This window comes from Dipodomys merriami, unplaced genomic scaffold, assembly GCF_024711535.1.
Source record: "Dipodomys merriami isolate MVZ:Mamm:240054 unplaced genomic scaffold, mDipMer1.0.p SCAF_819, whole genome shotgun sequence".
Taxonomy (NCBI): Eukaryota; Metazoa; Chordata; class Mammalia; order Rodentia; family Heteromyidae; genus Dipodomys; species Dipodomys merriami.
In genome coordinates this window covers 63,223-80,041 of record NW_027206423.1, presented here as the reverse complement: position 1 = coordinate 80,041, position 16,819 = coordinate 63,223, and the positions used below count along the sequence as shown (strand labels likewise).

General features: G+C 47.9%; 1 protein-coding gene across 1 annotated transcript in view; it reads left to right on the top strand.

Moving 5' to 3' along the window:
* Positions 1-7,913: 7,913 nt before the first annotated feature.
* Positions 7,914-16,819, top strand: part of LOC138819776 (glutamine--fructose-6-phosphate aminotransferase [isomerizing] 2) — a 43,546-nt gene continuing 34,640 nt past the window's right edge. Inside the window, exon 1 of the mRNA XM_070011309.1 lies at positions 7,914-8,028. Coding sequence (XP_069867410.1) covers positions 8,022-8,028 — 7 coding nt within the window. The 5' untranslated portion in view covers positions 7,914-8,021. The remainder of the gene's footprint in view (positions 8,029-16,819) is intronic.

Genomic DNA, 16,819 nt, shown 5'->3' with positions numbered 1-16,819 from the left:
TTCTCGCTTAGGTTCATTGCCCTCGTTGACCTCTTGCGGGTCAGGACACAACCTCATTAGAGAATCAAGTTATACACTGGGCAAAATCCTTGAGATTTTTTTTTTTTAATTTTGGCTTGTTGTCCTCTAGCCTTTGAGTTCATATACACACTCACACACCACAACACAAACAACTGTCCAGAGCAAGGTGAGCCATGAATACATTTGGGGATGAGTTCCAGACTAAAGAGCATAAATGGCCTTTTCTCAAGGCTCTTCCTAGAATCTGCATCCGCCACCACTCACTTCAAGAGGCCCCAAGTTGCCAGATGATGCTAGACAGAGTACCAAGCCACGGGGGTGGGGTGGGGGGCTCTCCCATCTGTCCAATGGGCCCATTAGCCTACGATCTGATTCACTCTGCAAACAAGCAACCAGCAGTTGATTTTCTTCATCTGTCTGACATGACAAACTCCAAAAAATGTCTTTAAGCTGACTGGGGTAATAGAAAGGCCATCTGGCCAACACCCGTCCTGTGTGACCAGTGATCTTTGATTTCCCAGCTGTGTTTTTGGAAGAAAATAATTAAGGCTCTGAATGTTGCCAATAGGGTGGCTCTGCCCTGTCCTTGGCAGTGACCCCTACAAGAGGGCCCCAATGTGAAGTTCCCCTCCTCTGACTGCAGCCCCACCCTCCAGCCTCTGCTGGGGCCACTCGAGTTTAACTCCCTTGGGAGCATAAGGAGCCACTACCCCTCTTCATGAATGGGCCCATGTCCCTTCTGGCAATGCAAGTCTTGGAACCTCCTTAACTTGGCCTGCCTAGTTCCATGTTAGCTCCTGAACACCTGTCCAATGCTTCTTGATTTCAGAGCCTGCTTGGGAGGTAGGCTTTCTCAGCCTCATTTCATACATGGGGAAACTTGAGATTCTGGGAGATGAAGAGGCCTGCTTGGAGTCCCAGAGGAGCAAGATTGGCTCCTGGTGATTTATTGGCTCTGGCTCTGGCTCTGTTTGTCTCTCTCTCCTCCCCATCTCTCCCAAACCACATTACTCTGCCCACAGTATGGACAGAGATCCCAAGAACGCATACAGGGGGAATGGTACTCCACGGGAACCCCAAAAACTATGGGATCCAAACAATTTTTTCCCATTCCCCTCAATCTGCCGCCATCTTGAATTCTAAAGTGCCTTTTCTACTAACCTCCCCAGAGGTGGATTCCATTTGCACACCATCAAGACAACCCCAAAAGACTCTCCATTTCTGGATGCTATGGGTGGTTGGCCCCTTTACCTCCCATTGGAGGTGGGTCCAAGGGGGAGCAACTCACACCTTCAACTTTCAGGACAGAAGTATGACAGGGAAGGGACTTCTTTTTGCTGACAGACTACCTCACTATCTAGACAAGGCACCTGACTGAGCCTCCCCACCCAGACTCAGGCTAAATAGGAATGAGATACAGGAGGAGACAGCACAGCAAGACACAGTTGAAGCCTCAAATCTGCTTTCAGGAATACCAAGTGACCTTTCTTTTGAAAGCTGTAGTTAGGTTGTGGTAAGTTCCTAGCCCATGAACTAAGCAGAGAGCACTCCAGGCTGGTAGAAAGCCGGGTGGAGGAGACAGGAATGATGCAGGACAAACAGACCCTGTGTTCCAAGGAGGCCTTGGAAAGGATTCACGAGCCATCCAGGTGTCCCAGTCACAGAGTTTGCTTGATTGGCAAAGAATAGTGTCATATCCCAAATTATCTTCAGTCAGCTCCCAGGAAGACACCTGGCATTAGAGTCACATGGAAGACAGAATCCAGGATCTCCAGAATAGGCAGTTTCTCTGACGTGCTTGTATAATATCAGTGGGAGCCCAGACAGAGTTAGCATGCCCCATCCCGGCAAAGCAGTGGTTTGTGACCAGGGTCTCTGCTGTGATTCCATTTGTGCACTTGGACGTGACAGCAAGGGAGATGGGAGTCTGGATACTGGCTGGTGTCTGCATCATCATTGTTCACCGATGTCTACATAAGATCCAAGGCCTCTCGCTCTATAGAGCGAGCTCATGACATGGAACTATCTGTAGCTGAGTGCGCACAGAGTCCCTGGTTCTTCCTGCCTGGCTTCTCTACCAAGGAGGAGATCAACCAGACTAGAAGCCCTCAATTCTTGAGTAGCAGGCAAGGATGTCCTTTGACCTTCAGGAGCAACTGGTGGTTGTCAGAAAGGGATGCTTGGACCATCATGCTCCTGTGGACAGTGATCCCTTTGCTGGGCCTGTGAGGTTCCTCGGTTGGGAAATCTAATCCTCCTGTGGGTCTGCACATGCGTCTTCAGCCCCTCCCCATCCATAGCAGTTCAGAGGCCCCACTTTGCAGACAGGACCAGAAGATCACATCACTCCTCTTTAGTCTGGGAGCCAGCCTCTGGTATATGTACAAGAAGACTTACCTTCCACATGTGGAAGCTTGCTCTCTCTCTCTCTCTCTCTCTCTCTCTCTCTCTCTCTCTCTCTCTCTCTCTCTCTCTCTCTCTCTCTCTGTCTCTCTCTCAAATAATGAGGAAAATAGTCCAAAGTGACAGTAGAATGATTGCACAACTCTGCCATAGTAAAATCCATGGAATGGACCCTTGTATTTCCCTCAAGCTTGATGGAGGCATATTTGACACATGAATTTGCAGACATTCATGGTATACAATGTAATGTTTTGAGGGATGAATATATTGTACAATGACTATCACAAAGCAAGCTAGTTAACATATCCATTCATCTCACACAGCTACAGGTTCTTGAATTTTTGTCTTTGTTGTTGTTGTTTCTGTGACAGGACTGGGGCTTGAACTCAAGGCCCTGAGCACTGTCCTTTACCTTTTCCACTCAAGGCTGGCATTCTAGCTCTTGAGTCACAGCTTCACTTCCAATTCTTTGCTGATTAACTGGAGATAAGCATCTCACAGATTTTCCTGCCTAGGCTGGCTTTGAACCACAGTCCTCAGATCTCAGCCTCCTACGTAGCTAGGATTACAGGCCTGAGTCACCAGCACCCAGCAACAATGGTTTCTCTTCTCCTCTCTTTTTCTCTCTCTCCCCCCTTCTTTCTTTTTTAGGTGGGAAGCCTACTTAAAGTGTCCATTCTTGGCAAATCCCAAGTGCATGGTACAGTAATATTTTGTAGTTACCATGCTGTGTTTTAGATCTCCAGAACTTATTCCTCCCACCTGAATGAAACTTTGTACCCAGGAGTTGAAGTGAGTGAATTCTACGCTAAGTGAATGTTCTCTACATAAAGCTGTTAAATACAAAGCAAACACAAAAGACTCATTATGCCATACATTCTTGCACCTTCCTGGTGGCCCTCCTTTTTGATTTAATAGTACAGTCTGTGCAATCGTCAGCAGTCTCAGCGATGCACAGTGCCTCCTTGTGGGTAAGGCTCATTCTTCTTGTAGCCAGTCCACTATGGATGATGGGCTTTGACTATTTCCAATGTTTGCTCAGTGTAATGGCACCAGGTGAACATCTGGACTGTATTTCACCCAGTTACTCATTATCTCATTGAAATAACATTACATCACAAACTACGCAGTTTAAGATCTTCAACGCATACGGTCAAATTTCTCTCAAGAAAGTGCCCAGGGATGCTACCTGGGGCAGAGTGTGATATGAAAGAGTCTGCTGTCACCATTTTATAGAGAGTGTGAGCTTGAGGCCACAGGTGTACAAGGCTTTATCCTGGATCGAGTCACTCTACACCCTTGCAGCTGCCTCTGGCTGGCTCCGCCATCGACATCCCTCCTTCATCTTTGGCATACTGGCTCTGGGCCCTGGGGGGGCGGTGGTCCCCACCTAGTCTTGGAGCCTGTTCATGAGCCAAGCAGGGAAACAGGCATCCATAAGAGTACAGTTCTGCAGGCTTTACAGGGTGGAAAAATACTTAACTACAGTCAGCTGTTACAACTGGGGAGAGGAATGACATGGGGGAAGCTGTAAATAGTTTTATGGCTTATATATTTCAAAAGTCTTGCCAAGCACCAGTGGCTCACGCCTGTCATCCTAGCTACTCAGGAGGCTGAGATCTGAGGATCACAGTTCAAAGCCAGCCCAGGCAGGAAAGTCCATGAGACTCTTCTCTCCAAGTAACCACCAAAAAGTTTTAAGCAGAGATGAAGCTCAAGTGCCAGCCTTGAGTGAAAAATCTGAGGGATAACAACACCGAGACCCCGAGTTCAAGCTCAGTGCTGGCACAAAATTTAAATACATGAGATAAAATGAATGTCTCAGAGACATTTCTGCCATTATCATGGATAATGTTATCATGGATAAATGTCCTGACTGAAACCAATAGGCTATAAAAATGTAGTTTTGAGGGCTGGGGTTGTATGTCATTGGTAGAGATCTTTCCTAGCCTGTGTGGGGCTCTTGGTTTGATTCCCAATGCCAGAAAAAAAATATATATAGTTATATTTTTGAGACAATTAAGGACATTTAATGTGAAGTGAATGTTAGGTAATATTAAGGTATTATTATTGTTTGCTTGATGTGATCTAGTACAGATCTTTATTTGTAAATATGCACAAAGGATTATTAACAAGTCAAAATCCAATCAGGATTTGCTGCAGAAAAAAAAAACAAGCAAAACAAATGTTGAAGAGATTTCTTGAAAGGATTAAATACTGATAATGCTTGACTTGAAATGAGTAGGTTGGGGGAATTGGCAGATTATTTTTGCACTTTTGAAAATTTTCAACACAACCAAAAAAATGTGTGCATGTATATACATAGATTCTCAGACCAAAAAAAGATGTTCTACCAATAATATTTTTGAAGAAAGGAATTCAGAAGCCTCACATTCCCATTTATATTTACAGAGAGACGATGGTTTTTGTAGATGGGTCAAGTTATTTCCGAACATAAGCAAAACATTGCATGTCTGTCCAGTCTTGTCTATGAAAGTGTTTTTGCTTCCCAGAAGGATGAAGGTCTCCCTTTTCATCAACTCAGACTGAGAGGAGAGGAAAAAAAAAATCTCCATTCCTAGCAACCGCACCTTTCACTGATGCAAAAGGTACAGAACAAACATCCAGGTTGTGTGCTCCTGTGTTCCCTGGCGACTGGCTTTCCCAAAACAGCATGAGCTTATCAGATTCCTGCTCTCAGCATTTCACAGAAGATGGAAGTTATATCCACCCCACTGGTTACATGCACAGATGCTAGTGCCCTGGAAGAAACAGCTTGGAACTTCCCCAGAATCAGTACCTGGAGGACCAACCACATCACAGAAAAGATCCATGTACATGAAGATAATGGATGCTGTGTGTCTGGTAAGGTCATCCAGAAGACCCCCAAACACTGCCAAGCCTAGAGAAGCAAAGACTAGACACTGTGGTAGTGACTGAAGGCAGGGCTGGATACACACACACACACAACAAAACAAAACAAAACAAAACAAAACAAAACAAAACTGCCTTCCTGTGTTGTCCACTCTGTTAGGTTTTCATCTTGAGATCAAGGTCAAGGTGAAAAACTCCCCAAGGGAAGATTTAATCTTACATTCTAATACTTTAGCTGGTTTATCTGCCTTTGGAGCCAGGTGGGAAACACAGGCAGGGTAGGATATTTCTATTTCTAGAAATAGGAATGGGGACAACTTAAGTGGTGGGAAACAAGCCCCACCAAGGACATGGCTGGCCATACTCTCTGCCAGACAACTATTGCCTTCTGGGTATGGATAGATCTTCTGGATTATTACAGACTGAAGTCCAGGGGACAGTGCTAGGCTCTTCGTACTCTGTAGACAAGAATGCAAGAAAACCACAGGACAGGATCAGGGTCTCTATAGAAATGGAGTGGCAGCTAAAGTAACCAATTATAGATATAGATATAGATATATGTATATATATATTTATATAGATATATATAGCTTACAATTGAGGGGTTGCTTGGAACATGCAAATTTCAGTGATAGTCTTCCTCCCAGGGCTCAGCACGACCCAATGCGTCTCAGGATGACCATTCTCCCAAAGGGTTTCAGGGTCTAGCCCCCAAGGCAGAGGGGATGGCAGAGGGGATGACTGCTTCAATTGTTACTCAGGGTCCTGGTATTCATTCACACCACTCCTCATCACAGAGCCATGAACCCCCAAGGACCATGACATAGATCTGGACCCTGACTCAGGGCTCCTGGTGTCTTAGTGCTAACAGAAGTCTTGATGATGTCATCTTGCCGCCAGACAGTAGAGGTTAGTCTGGGGCCAGACATCTTAATCTCAATACTTGAGGGTTTTGCCCTCAGATCTGGGACTTTTGCTGGTGTCTGCTTCTCTCTGCCTTTCTTCAGTTTATAGACTTCCTTTGGTATTCTGCCTTGGCTCTGGACTGACTAATTTTAGCTCTAGCCCAGCCCCAGGTAGAGGCTTGCAACTTTCTACACCTGTCCAGGCCCTTCCTGTAGCCCACCTAGAATCGCCCAGCTCTCTGCAGGACCATTGCTTAATGACTGCTTCTCTATTGCTTTGAAAGTACTGGGAAGGCACAGGCTAGATCTGTTCTCATTCATTAAATCCTTTGCATGGGACAGGCATGATTTGTATGCTTGGGAACAAAGGAATGAATGAATGAATGAAAACCTGCACAGTTCTTCAATCAGCTCTGCTATTTTCTAGCAGTGAGATTCAGCTAACCCTGTCCTTGACTGTCATTGAACCTGTTTCCTCCACAGTTTAATATGTACAACAGATACCTCCTGTCTCAAGGCCTGAAGAGCCCCATGAAGCTAGAGATGCATTAGGAAAAACACCCTGGATGAGACAAAAAAACTGCTCCTCCTCCTCCTCTCCCTCCTCTTCCTCCTCCTCTTGTTCTTTCTTCTACATTACTGGGATCATTAAAAATTTCAGGATTGCTTGCACGCGCACACACACACCAGATGGCTTCAAAGTACACAAGTATTAGTTCAGTTCTGACCTTTCTCAAGAGACGAAGGGGCCTAGGGAGCATTGGAGAGAAAAAGGGACAGCCTGTCCCGACAGGATCCCTGTGTGTGGGGGGATGTGGGGGGGTGTGGGGAGGGGGAAGGCCAGGCTTGGGTGAGTTCTGGAAGGTTGGGATTTCCTCAGGGTGGACCCCTGGCTCTCTCCTGCGGGTTAGCTGCAAGTGAGAACAGGTCTGCCTGGAGCAGCAGCTTCTAGGGCTACCTCCATCTGTGCAGCTAACCTAGGGAATCCCTGCCTCCACATCCCAGCTCTACAGAAAACCCCAGGTTCGAGTTCTGCCACTGCTGCAGCTACCTGGTTTTGTATGGTTCGTCCTCTTTCCATCTCCAAGGATTTCTTCTCCTTTCTCAACCAAGCCCTTGGGTTCCGAGGGGGCACCAAACGTGTGAGCCTGAAGTGCGCTGCGTTTTCAGGTTTTGAAAAGAATCTAGTACCCAAAGGGGGGGGGGCATACAGGGTTTCTGTGTGTGTGTGTGTGTGTGTGTGTGTGTGTGTGTGTGTGTGTGTGTGCGCGCATAGGTGTATGTATATGTATATACCTATAATATATATTATATAGAGTGTCATTGTGTCACGTGACTCAGATGATCTCCAACCTCACCAGGACTTTTTTTTTTTTTAGAAATAAGGAAACTGAGTCACGAAGCCATCGGCGATCAGTGCTATCCCCTCTCCCCGCCCCCTCCCCGGGGTGGGGCTGGGGGTGGGGGAAGATTCACGCGTAGCCAGTGGCTGATGGGGGTCACGGCCCCTGGCCTTACAGCCAGGATTCGCGCTTGGGACACGCTCCTCCATCCCCTTCTTCGCGCGCGCCGCCCCCCCCCCCCACCCCCGCGCCGTTGTCACGACAACCAGGAGCCAATGGGGAAGCGGCAGGCTGGAGGAGGTCCCGCCCCGGCCCCACCCCTCTCCGCCTGCTCGGGGCTATAAGCAGGACCTGCGAGGCCGAAGGCTGCAGCCGAGCTGGGGGAGCGCGAGGCGGGACGCGCGCGCGCGCGGAGAACTCGTGGAGCGGAGGTGCTGCCCGGAGCCAACGGATCCCAGAAGCCGCAGCCGCCGACATGTGCGGTGAGTGTAGTAGCGTAGCGCCCGCGCTCGGCCCCTGCTCCTCGGGGAGGTGTGTGTGTGTGTGGGGGGGGGTGGCTGTCCCGGGGCCTCCGCCCGAGAGCCAGGCGCCGGAGACCCCTGCTAGGGGCGCGGGGCCTGCCTCCCGCCCGCTCCTGCCCGCGCCCCCCCTCCCCGCACCCCGGGCAGTGGTGTCCTGGAGGGTGACGTGGGGTGGGGGGCTTCCATTGTGAGAAGACCCTCCCTCCTCAACACAGAAACTCCCCCACCCCGTGTCCCCCTCCACTTGGCTGGGGTGCGGGGGGTGAAGGTCCCCTCACAAAGACTGCCACGCGCGCGCCACGCGCGAGCCTGGGTGCGGGGTGTCCCACCCGGGGGGGGGCCTCGCGGGACTGGCGGCCTCACCTGCCCGCTCTGGTGACACCCCCCCCCCACACACACACAGGGGCACTCAGGGTGGCTCCTGGGGGGCGCCTCCTCCAGCCCCCAGGTGAACCTCATGGCCCCTGTGGAAAGGCGCACACCGTGCTGGACGAGGTGCCAGAGAGGAGAAGGGAATGGTAGGGCAGCTTCAAGCCCTAGGAGAGGGTGCCTAGGTCTGGGGATCTGGGCATAGTAGATCGGGGTGTGAGTGGGGTGGTAATGGTGGGGGGGGGGACACACGTCCAGGATGTGGGCATCTGATGATCATGGTGATGGGGAGCTGTCCCTTTGGGGGCGGGCGGGGAGGGGCAGAGCGGAGTGCGGCCGCCACCCTGGGGCTCACATCACAACTCCTTCCTTACCCTCCTGGCTGGGCCCCGGGGAAAGCCGGGAACTTCTGCTGGGACAAAAGGTCACAGTGTTTATTTATTATCCCCCCCCCCAACTCACTCTCCCCCTCCTTGAGTAGGATTCAGTTACCCACCCCAGCCCCCTGTGGCTAGAGAACCTGGTGGACGTTTTAAAGACATGAAAGGTTCTCTGAAGGCTGAGGCCAGCCAGGGTGGGGTGTGCCCAGTGGTAAGCCCTGGGCCAAGTTCTGTACAGGCCTTGTTTCGCCCAGGCCAACAGCTCAGGGGGGTGGGGTGGGGGGGGAAGGAACATCTGACCCAGGAGTTTGGCAACCGAGATGCAGCCTTAACTCGGGCAGTCCAGGCGTCATTTTAAATCGTTGAACCCTTCAGTCAAAGAAGAAAAAAAATAATAATCTCAGGACTCCAAGAGGCGAGCCAAAGGTAGCAGTTTTGTCCTGTGGCAAAGCCTTTCCGGTTCCAAAGTCCTCAGGGCAGCATGGAGGGCCCTTGGTACTCAGGTTGCCTGAACTTCTTGTGAAGGAGATCTTTGAATTGGAGAGGCGTTTGTGCTCTCCTCTCTCAGATTGCACCCCCCTGCCCTCCTCCTTTCCCCCTCCCCCCTCCCCGCCTGCCAGTCCTCCAACCTTCTTCCTACTTGCATGAGCTTTCTCTCTTTTTCTTGTTGTTGTTGTTTGTTTGTTTTAAAGTACAGGACCTCAAGATGAGGCCAGTACTCTACTGCACTACCACCTGAGCCACACTCCTAGCTCTTCCTTTTTTTTGTTTTTGTGCCAGTCCTGGGGCTTGAACTCAGGACCTGGGTGCTGTCCCTGAGCCTTTTGGTGCTCAAGGCTAATGCTCTACCACATAAGACCACTTCCAGTTTGAGGTAAGAGTCTCATGGGGACGTTTCTGTCTGGGCTGGCTTCGAATCACAATCCTCAGATCTCAGCCTCCCAAATACTCCTAGTTCTTTCTACCTTAATTTTCAGACCTGGCCTTGCCTTCCTGAACACAGATCCCTAGTTACACTTTCCTCATAGCTGCTGTGACAGATACATAATCACCACTCACACAGCTTCTGAAGGGCTCAATAACACTTTGCCCAGGCTGGCCTTGAACCATGATCCTTCACCTCCCAAGAAAAGTAGGATTACAGTCATAAGCCACAGGTCCTGGATTTTGGTGCTGCTTTCTTATAGGTCTGCACATGAATTATCCTTTGGAAAAGATTAAGCTTTCAATGGTAAATAACCTATATCCTCACATCTTTGATACTGATGTGTAGATGAGTGTGAAAAAAGAAGTCTTGAGGTCACGAGAGGAGATCCAGGGCTCAGTCTTGGCCTATAGGGTGCGCATTCAGTGCCAGGATTAAAGAGCATGTGCCATAGTAAGAGGTCTCCTTCTGAGTTTGTGTCCCTGGGAGTGATCCTTGCTACTGCTCTCCTTCCTGACCCTCTGCAGGGATCCACACGGAATTCCCGTCAAGGAAAGTTACTTGGTTTTCAGCAGAGTGGGCAAAAGTCTCTGTTGGGTGCTAAAGTTTCTTTCACACTCTCTGACACTTACCCAGCATCCTTTGTTCAGAGGTGACTGCCCCGGGTTCAGAGAAGACAGCCGTAACCCACTAGGACTGAACAAGTCTGGTCTAGAGTTGTCTGGATCGTGGTCCTTGTATGTATGGCAAACATTGTTTTCTTTTTGTGATTGTTCTCTTTTGTACTGCATTCATTTCGGCTGATGAAAACAGTCAGTTTTCCAGGAAAATTGTAAAGAGATACTGTTGGTACAAGAGTATAGCAAAAATGATAAAGATGCTCCAACAAACAGAACCGCTTTCCTGTACACTGAGGATAACTGAAGCCCAGAGAGGTCTTTAGATACCTGTATCTGAGCAGGAATCGTCCCTGGGCCATGTTTGTCCCTACCATTGGAAGCAAACTCAGGTCTTATATCTCCTGGGCTATTCCCCACGGTGGTCAAGGCCAAAGGCACTTCCTTATCAACTAGCTAATAATTATGATCAGATGATGTCTTTATTGCTTCTTCCATAGAAAGCCAGAGTCCAACAGGAGTTGGTCATCCACAAATTGAACAGATGCCTCTCAAAAAACTGTGCATTTGTGTGCTCACATAACATATGAGACCTGTTGCTATTTGCTGACTTTCCGCCAGTAGGAAGGTTATTCGATTTCCATTTCCTTTTCTCCTTGATCCTTTTTTCCCTTCCTCCTTTCCTTCTGTTCTCTTTCATAAAGCCACTAGTGAAGGGCTGCTTGTACAGAGGGCCTGTGTTTTCCAGGCCTGGGATTTCAGGCATGAGCCACTGGTGCCCAGATTTTCAGTCTTTACCTATCACTTTTTCCCCAGTTCTGAGAAACCTACAAATTTGATAGCTTAGTAGTGGTAAACATCTCTTTGGAATGGAGAGATTATTTTTGTATTTGGCAAAAGTAGTTTTTTTACAAGAGGTTAACCGGAAGTTAATAGCAATTTGAGAGAAAAATACAAAAGCAGCTAAACAGTTTCAACTGACCATCTGTCTCTTTTATGTTTCAAAAGAAACATTTCTCACTGAAACAAAAAATTTTGGCTTCTTTTATAGCCACATTTTGGCAGCTGAAACCTATTTTTTTTTCTTTACAAGTTTTCTTTCCTTGTAATAAAAATGGGAGAATATAGTACTTCTTGCGTTATTCTTAGGTAAATTCTAACCTGACACAGGCATCAGGAACTTTCTATTAAAAAGGTATCAGACAGGCACTGGCAGCTCACTTCTGTAATCCTAGCTATCAAGGAACCTGAGTTCTGAGGATTGTAGCTTGAGGCTGGCCTGGGCAGAAAGGTTCATGAGATTCTAATCTCCAACTAACCATCAAAAAACCAGTAGAGCTGTGTGGCTCAAGTGACAGATAGAACACTAGCCAGGAACAAAAGAAGCTTAGAGACAATGCCTAGGCCCCGAGTTCAAGCTCCAGTATCTTCATATACACACGCACAAATAGCAGTGTCTTATACCATGTTTGTTCCAGAGAGAAGAATGGTACTGTTATCGTGTGTATTTATCTAGTAGTTACTTTAAACCAAGGAGTCCTGAGGAGGCCTGAGGCAGAATAAGACTGGTCCTGGAGAGGCCAAGACCTCATCCTGCCTCTGATTCAGGAGCTGGGTGCTGACCGTAGGGCCCTGTGGGCCTGTCTATAAGAACTTGGCTGTGGGACTGCACGTCTGCAAGGCCCCTTCCCCCTCCCCTCTTGTTTCTTTGGCTGGAGGGGGGGGGGGGGTTGGTGACAGCAGGAATTGTCAATAAAGTGGTCTGCCCTAGCCTTTTGAGAGTAAAGACCAGACAGTGAGAGAGGCCACCATGTCTTCTGTAAACCTCTTACTTGCTTTGGTGACCTTTGCTTATCTGTAGGCAGCCCAAGAGAATAGACTTGCCTTATCTTCTCCAGAGGTGGGGGCGAGGTGGGGGGGCGGGAAGCAGGGAGAGAGAGGGAGAGAGGAATTTTGTGAGCATTCACTGAAGCAAAAATCCAACTTGGCCATATTGTCTTTTTCTTGGGAAAAATCCTAAAGTGGCCAGGCAGGGAGTAATCCAATTTGAATACCTGATCTAGATTAGTCTCATGGACTAAAAGCATCAGTCCCTTCAATTCTGAGGAACACTAGGAACACTAGACAGAGGTAAAGAGGAGCCCTGAGTCCCTCCCTGTCCAGCCCGAATCTCTGTCACCCATCTATATCCCCTACTATTCCTCCATCCTTTGTCATCCCACTTCATGGCTAAGACTGCTCCCCAATTCCCCAACCCTGACCAACCAGTCCACGGGCATCTCTCCCCTGTGAGCCCGGGACCCTTGGCAGCATTGTGTTCATGATGAGGTATGGCTGTACAGTCCTCAAGTCTTTGGCCTTGGAGCCTTAGGTGCATTCTCTAAATCCATGGTGCATAGTCTCTCTGAGGGGTATTAGACAGGATCAGGGTCAGAAAAGGTTGGTGCTTGCTCCATTTGTCTAGAAGGTGTCCTCATGCTGGTGAGGGAGGGAAGTGTGGGGGTGGTGCAGGGGGCCGAGCATCCATGTTTTATAGTGTCTTGGGGTGACCTTAAATGCTGCTGGTCACACCCTGACATCATGCAAGGGGTGACCCTGGAGGACCCCAGGCTCAGTGGTACCCACTTTCCCAGTCCATTTATTCTTCATGCATTTCCAAATGTGCTTATTAATGGCTATGCTTGGCTGGCTCAGGCCCAGCTTGCCTTTAGTGATCCTCATGCATTCATTCATTCAGTGATTCACTGAGCACCTAACATATGCTTGGGCTAGGTGCTGGGGACACATTGATAGAGTAGACAGATGTGGTCCTCAGCCTTGTGAAGGCTGCAGTACAGTGGAGCATCAGATGATGAAAGGACCAGGAAGCAAACTCTGGATAGGAAGTGAATGGCTATAGTTCTTTAAAAGGAGGGGAGGGGTAAAGGTGGAACAGAAAGACGCATATTACATTTCACAGGTGGTCTGGCAACTGAAACATGCAGAATATGTCAAAGCCACCTTTGTAAAGAGCCAGCCCTAGGAGCTGTCTGTCCCCAAGCCAACAAACAGGAAGCTGTTTCACACCTCTCAGCCCCTCCACCTGCAAATCCTGACTAGGTCCTCAGGGGCCGGAGAACTGTTTATGGGATGAACTCCATAGACTCAAGTCACAGCCCAAATCTCACATCTGGCCTAATCAACGTTTACCCAAGTAGCAGTGGAAGTAGAGATAATGGTGCCTTGGTATTTAAATTATTTACACACCATGTGCACCGCAAACCACACACAGAGGGACTCATGGAATAAAAAGCTCCTTGCATACTCCAGCTGGCTACAGGCCAGGCACTGGGCTATGGGCTTTACAGACACCCTAACTTGTGGCAGACACCCTAACTTGTCGCAACCACCCTGGCAAGAAGATGCTTCCTCCATCACTGTTTTCATTCCAGAAGAAATGGAGACACTGGGACTCAGGAACTCGCCCAAGGCCATGCAGAAAGCAAGGGATGGGGACTTGGGACATGGCTGTTTCTGGCTGCAGGCTTCAGCCACCATCTTGTAATCTGTGCTGTCACAAACTGTGTCACACAGATAGTCGGTGGATCTAGTAGGTGGATCCAACTGGGATTGGCCCCCAGATGGTCTTTTCTTGTCCCCTTGTGGTTTTTCTTCCTCCAGGGACACAGGGCTAGGGAGGCACAGGCAGGCTGGGCCAGCCCAGCTGGAGGGGGAAGTGCAGGGGGGGGGCTGTGGGGGGAGAAGGTGGGGCAGGGGGCGGGAAGGCAAAGGTGGGAGTGGTTTCTGAGACCTCACATAGTCAAACCCAAGGGGGGATCCAGTTAGAACAACCCAAAATGGTGCTGGCCCCTGAGAAAGGAGAGCCAGGTAAAAGTTTGGCAAGGAGTTACAGTCACTGTCTATCTCCCGACAAGCTCTCAGCCCTGTCACCAGCATGGCTGTCCACGCATGGAATCAGGGTGAACCAGGGCTATGTGGCATTGACCGTCATCCACGGTTTGTCCTTGTGGAGCCTATGTCTTGGCTAGGACATTCCTCTTTTGATGGGATGGAAGCTTTTCGTACTTAGAACTTTTTTTGTTTGTTTGTTTTTGGGGGGTCGGGTCATGGGGCCTGAACTCTGGGCCTGGGTGCTGTCCCTCAGCTCTTCAGCTCAAGGCTAGCACTCTACCACTTCAGCCGCAGTGCCACTTCCGGCTTTTTTCTTTTTGTTTATGTGGTGCTGAGGAATCGAACCCAGGGCCTCAGGCCTGCAAGGCAAGCGCTCTACCACTGAGCCCCCTTCCCAGCCTTACTTAGAACTTTTTGACCCATCTAGGTGACTGATGTAGTCAGAGTCATGGTAAGATATTATGATCTTAAGATATTAAGATCTTACATGGCAAGAAATTATGCTCTCGCTATGGAAAAAAAGACATTTCTGCCCCACGTCCAGTGGCCTCTTTGAAAATGACCACTGTCCCCTGGGTCTTGTAGATCCTTCCTGAAGTACAGTTGTCCCTTGATATCGGCGGGACAATAAATCCAGGATCACGGGCACCAAATCCTACAGAGGTTCACATCTCTTATATAAAATGGTACCTACATATCATCTGTATATTTCAAGTCATCTCTGGATTCCTTTATAAGGCCTAATACCTTGTAAATGCTATGTAAATAGTTGTTTTATTGTGTTGCTTAGGGAATACTGACAAGAAAAACATCTGACCATGTTTAGTACAGACACAGGTTTTTTTTTTTTCCTGAATATTTTTGACCTGCAAATTCAATCAACTTTGGGCTGAAAATATTTGGAGGAAAAAAAAATTCCACAGATTCCAAAAAGCCTAACTTGCACTTGCCACGCACTAAGTACAATACTAAATCCACAAGAATGAAGTGGCGTGTAGACATTGTATTAAGGATTATCAGGAGTGTACAAATGATGAAAAATACACAGGAAGTCAGGTGTTCAGGAGGCTGAGATTTGAGGATTACGGTTGGAAGCCAGCCTGGGCAGGAAAATGCTTGAGACTCTTATAATCTCAAATTAACTAGCAAAAAGCCAGAAATAGAGCAATGGCTCAAGTGGTAGAGCACTAGTCAGGTGCTGGGGTATAGCTCAGTGGTAGAGCCTATTTGCCTAGCATGCAGAAGACAACTCTAGGTTCAATTCCCAGCACTGAAAATCTAAAGGGTTACTGGGGGATGTGGGATTAAATGTGCATAGCGCATCATTTTACATAAGGGACTTGAATGCCTTTGGATTTGGGCATCCTCAGGGCATCCTGAAACCGGTCCCTGCAGATACAGAGGAAAGACCCTATCGCCAGCTCTCTGTGCAGATTGTAGCATCACACTGCATAATTCCCCCATGTTCTGCAAGCTGCTGTTTTTTACTTGCCAGAGTGGAGACTTCAATCGCTTTCCAAGAGCTTCAGCCCGTGCTTGGTGGAGGGCTGCCTGCCTGAGGCCTCTCACTCCATGCACAGGTCCCTGCCAGACCTCCGGCTGACTCCAGTGTGTCTTTGGCAATCACAGATAGTACTGAGCACTTATCCCTTAATGTGCACAAATGCATCTCTGCAAAGATGTCTGTGGAATGCATTTCTAGAAGTGCATTAGTCTGGTTGGCAATATGTACATTTTTAATTTTGAGAGAATGCCAAATTGCCTTTCCAAAGAGGGCTCCCAAATTTAAAACTCTTACTAATTGTTAAACTCTTTGATCACTGATTTCCTGTTTGTTTATTGTTGCTTTTACCATTGATAGGAATGTAAACTAGTACAACTACTCTAGAAAACAGTCTGGAGGTGCCTCAAAAAACTAAATACAGAACTACTCTATGACCCAGACATACTACTCTTAGGCTTTTCCCCAGATCATTATAAGTCAAGATATGGTGAAGACACTTGCACATCCATGTTCATTGCTGCACTATTCACAATAGCCAAATCATGGAAACAGCCCAGATGCTGTACAGCATATGAATGGATCAATAAAAGGTGGTATATATACACAATGGAATCCATTAGAAAGAATAAGATTATGTCGTTTGCAGGGAAATGGATGACCTAGAACAAATGATGGTAAGTTAGGTAAGCCAAGCTCTGAGAGAGAAATGGCGCATGTTATTTCTCATATGTGGAAGCTAGATCTAAAATATAACTGGACATGAGAACCTATACATGAATCTAGGCATTCACACACAGACTAACGGAGGAGGACATCCTTAGGGGAGGGACCCCAAGGTATAACTTCTCTGAACAATTAAAATACTATTTACCAAAATGTTTTAAAAAAGAAGGATTTTCATGGTAGCCTTTTTTATATATATATACAAGGAAGAGGCTCGAAGAGGGAATCCTGACAAGAGAAATTCCTGAGGAAGCAGCTTTGTTTGATTTTATTATCTTTTTTTAAAAAAAAAAAAACAATAAGAACTGTTGACAATAATTAGCAGCATAAATGCTGTTTTATT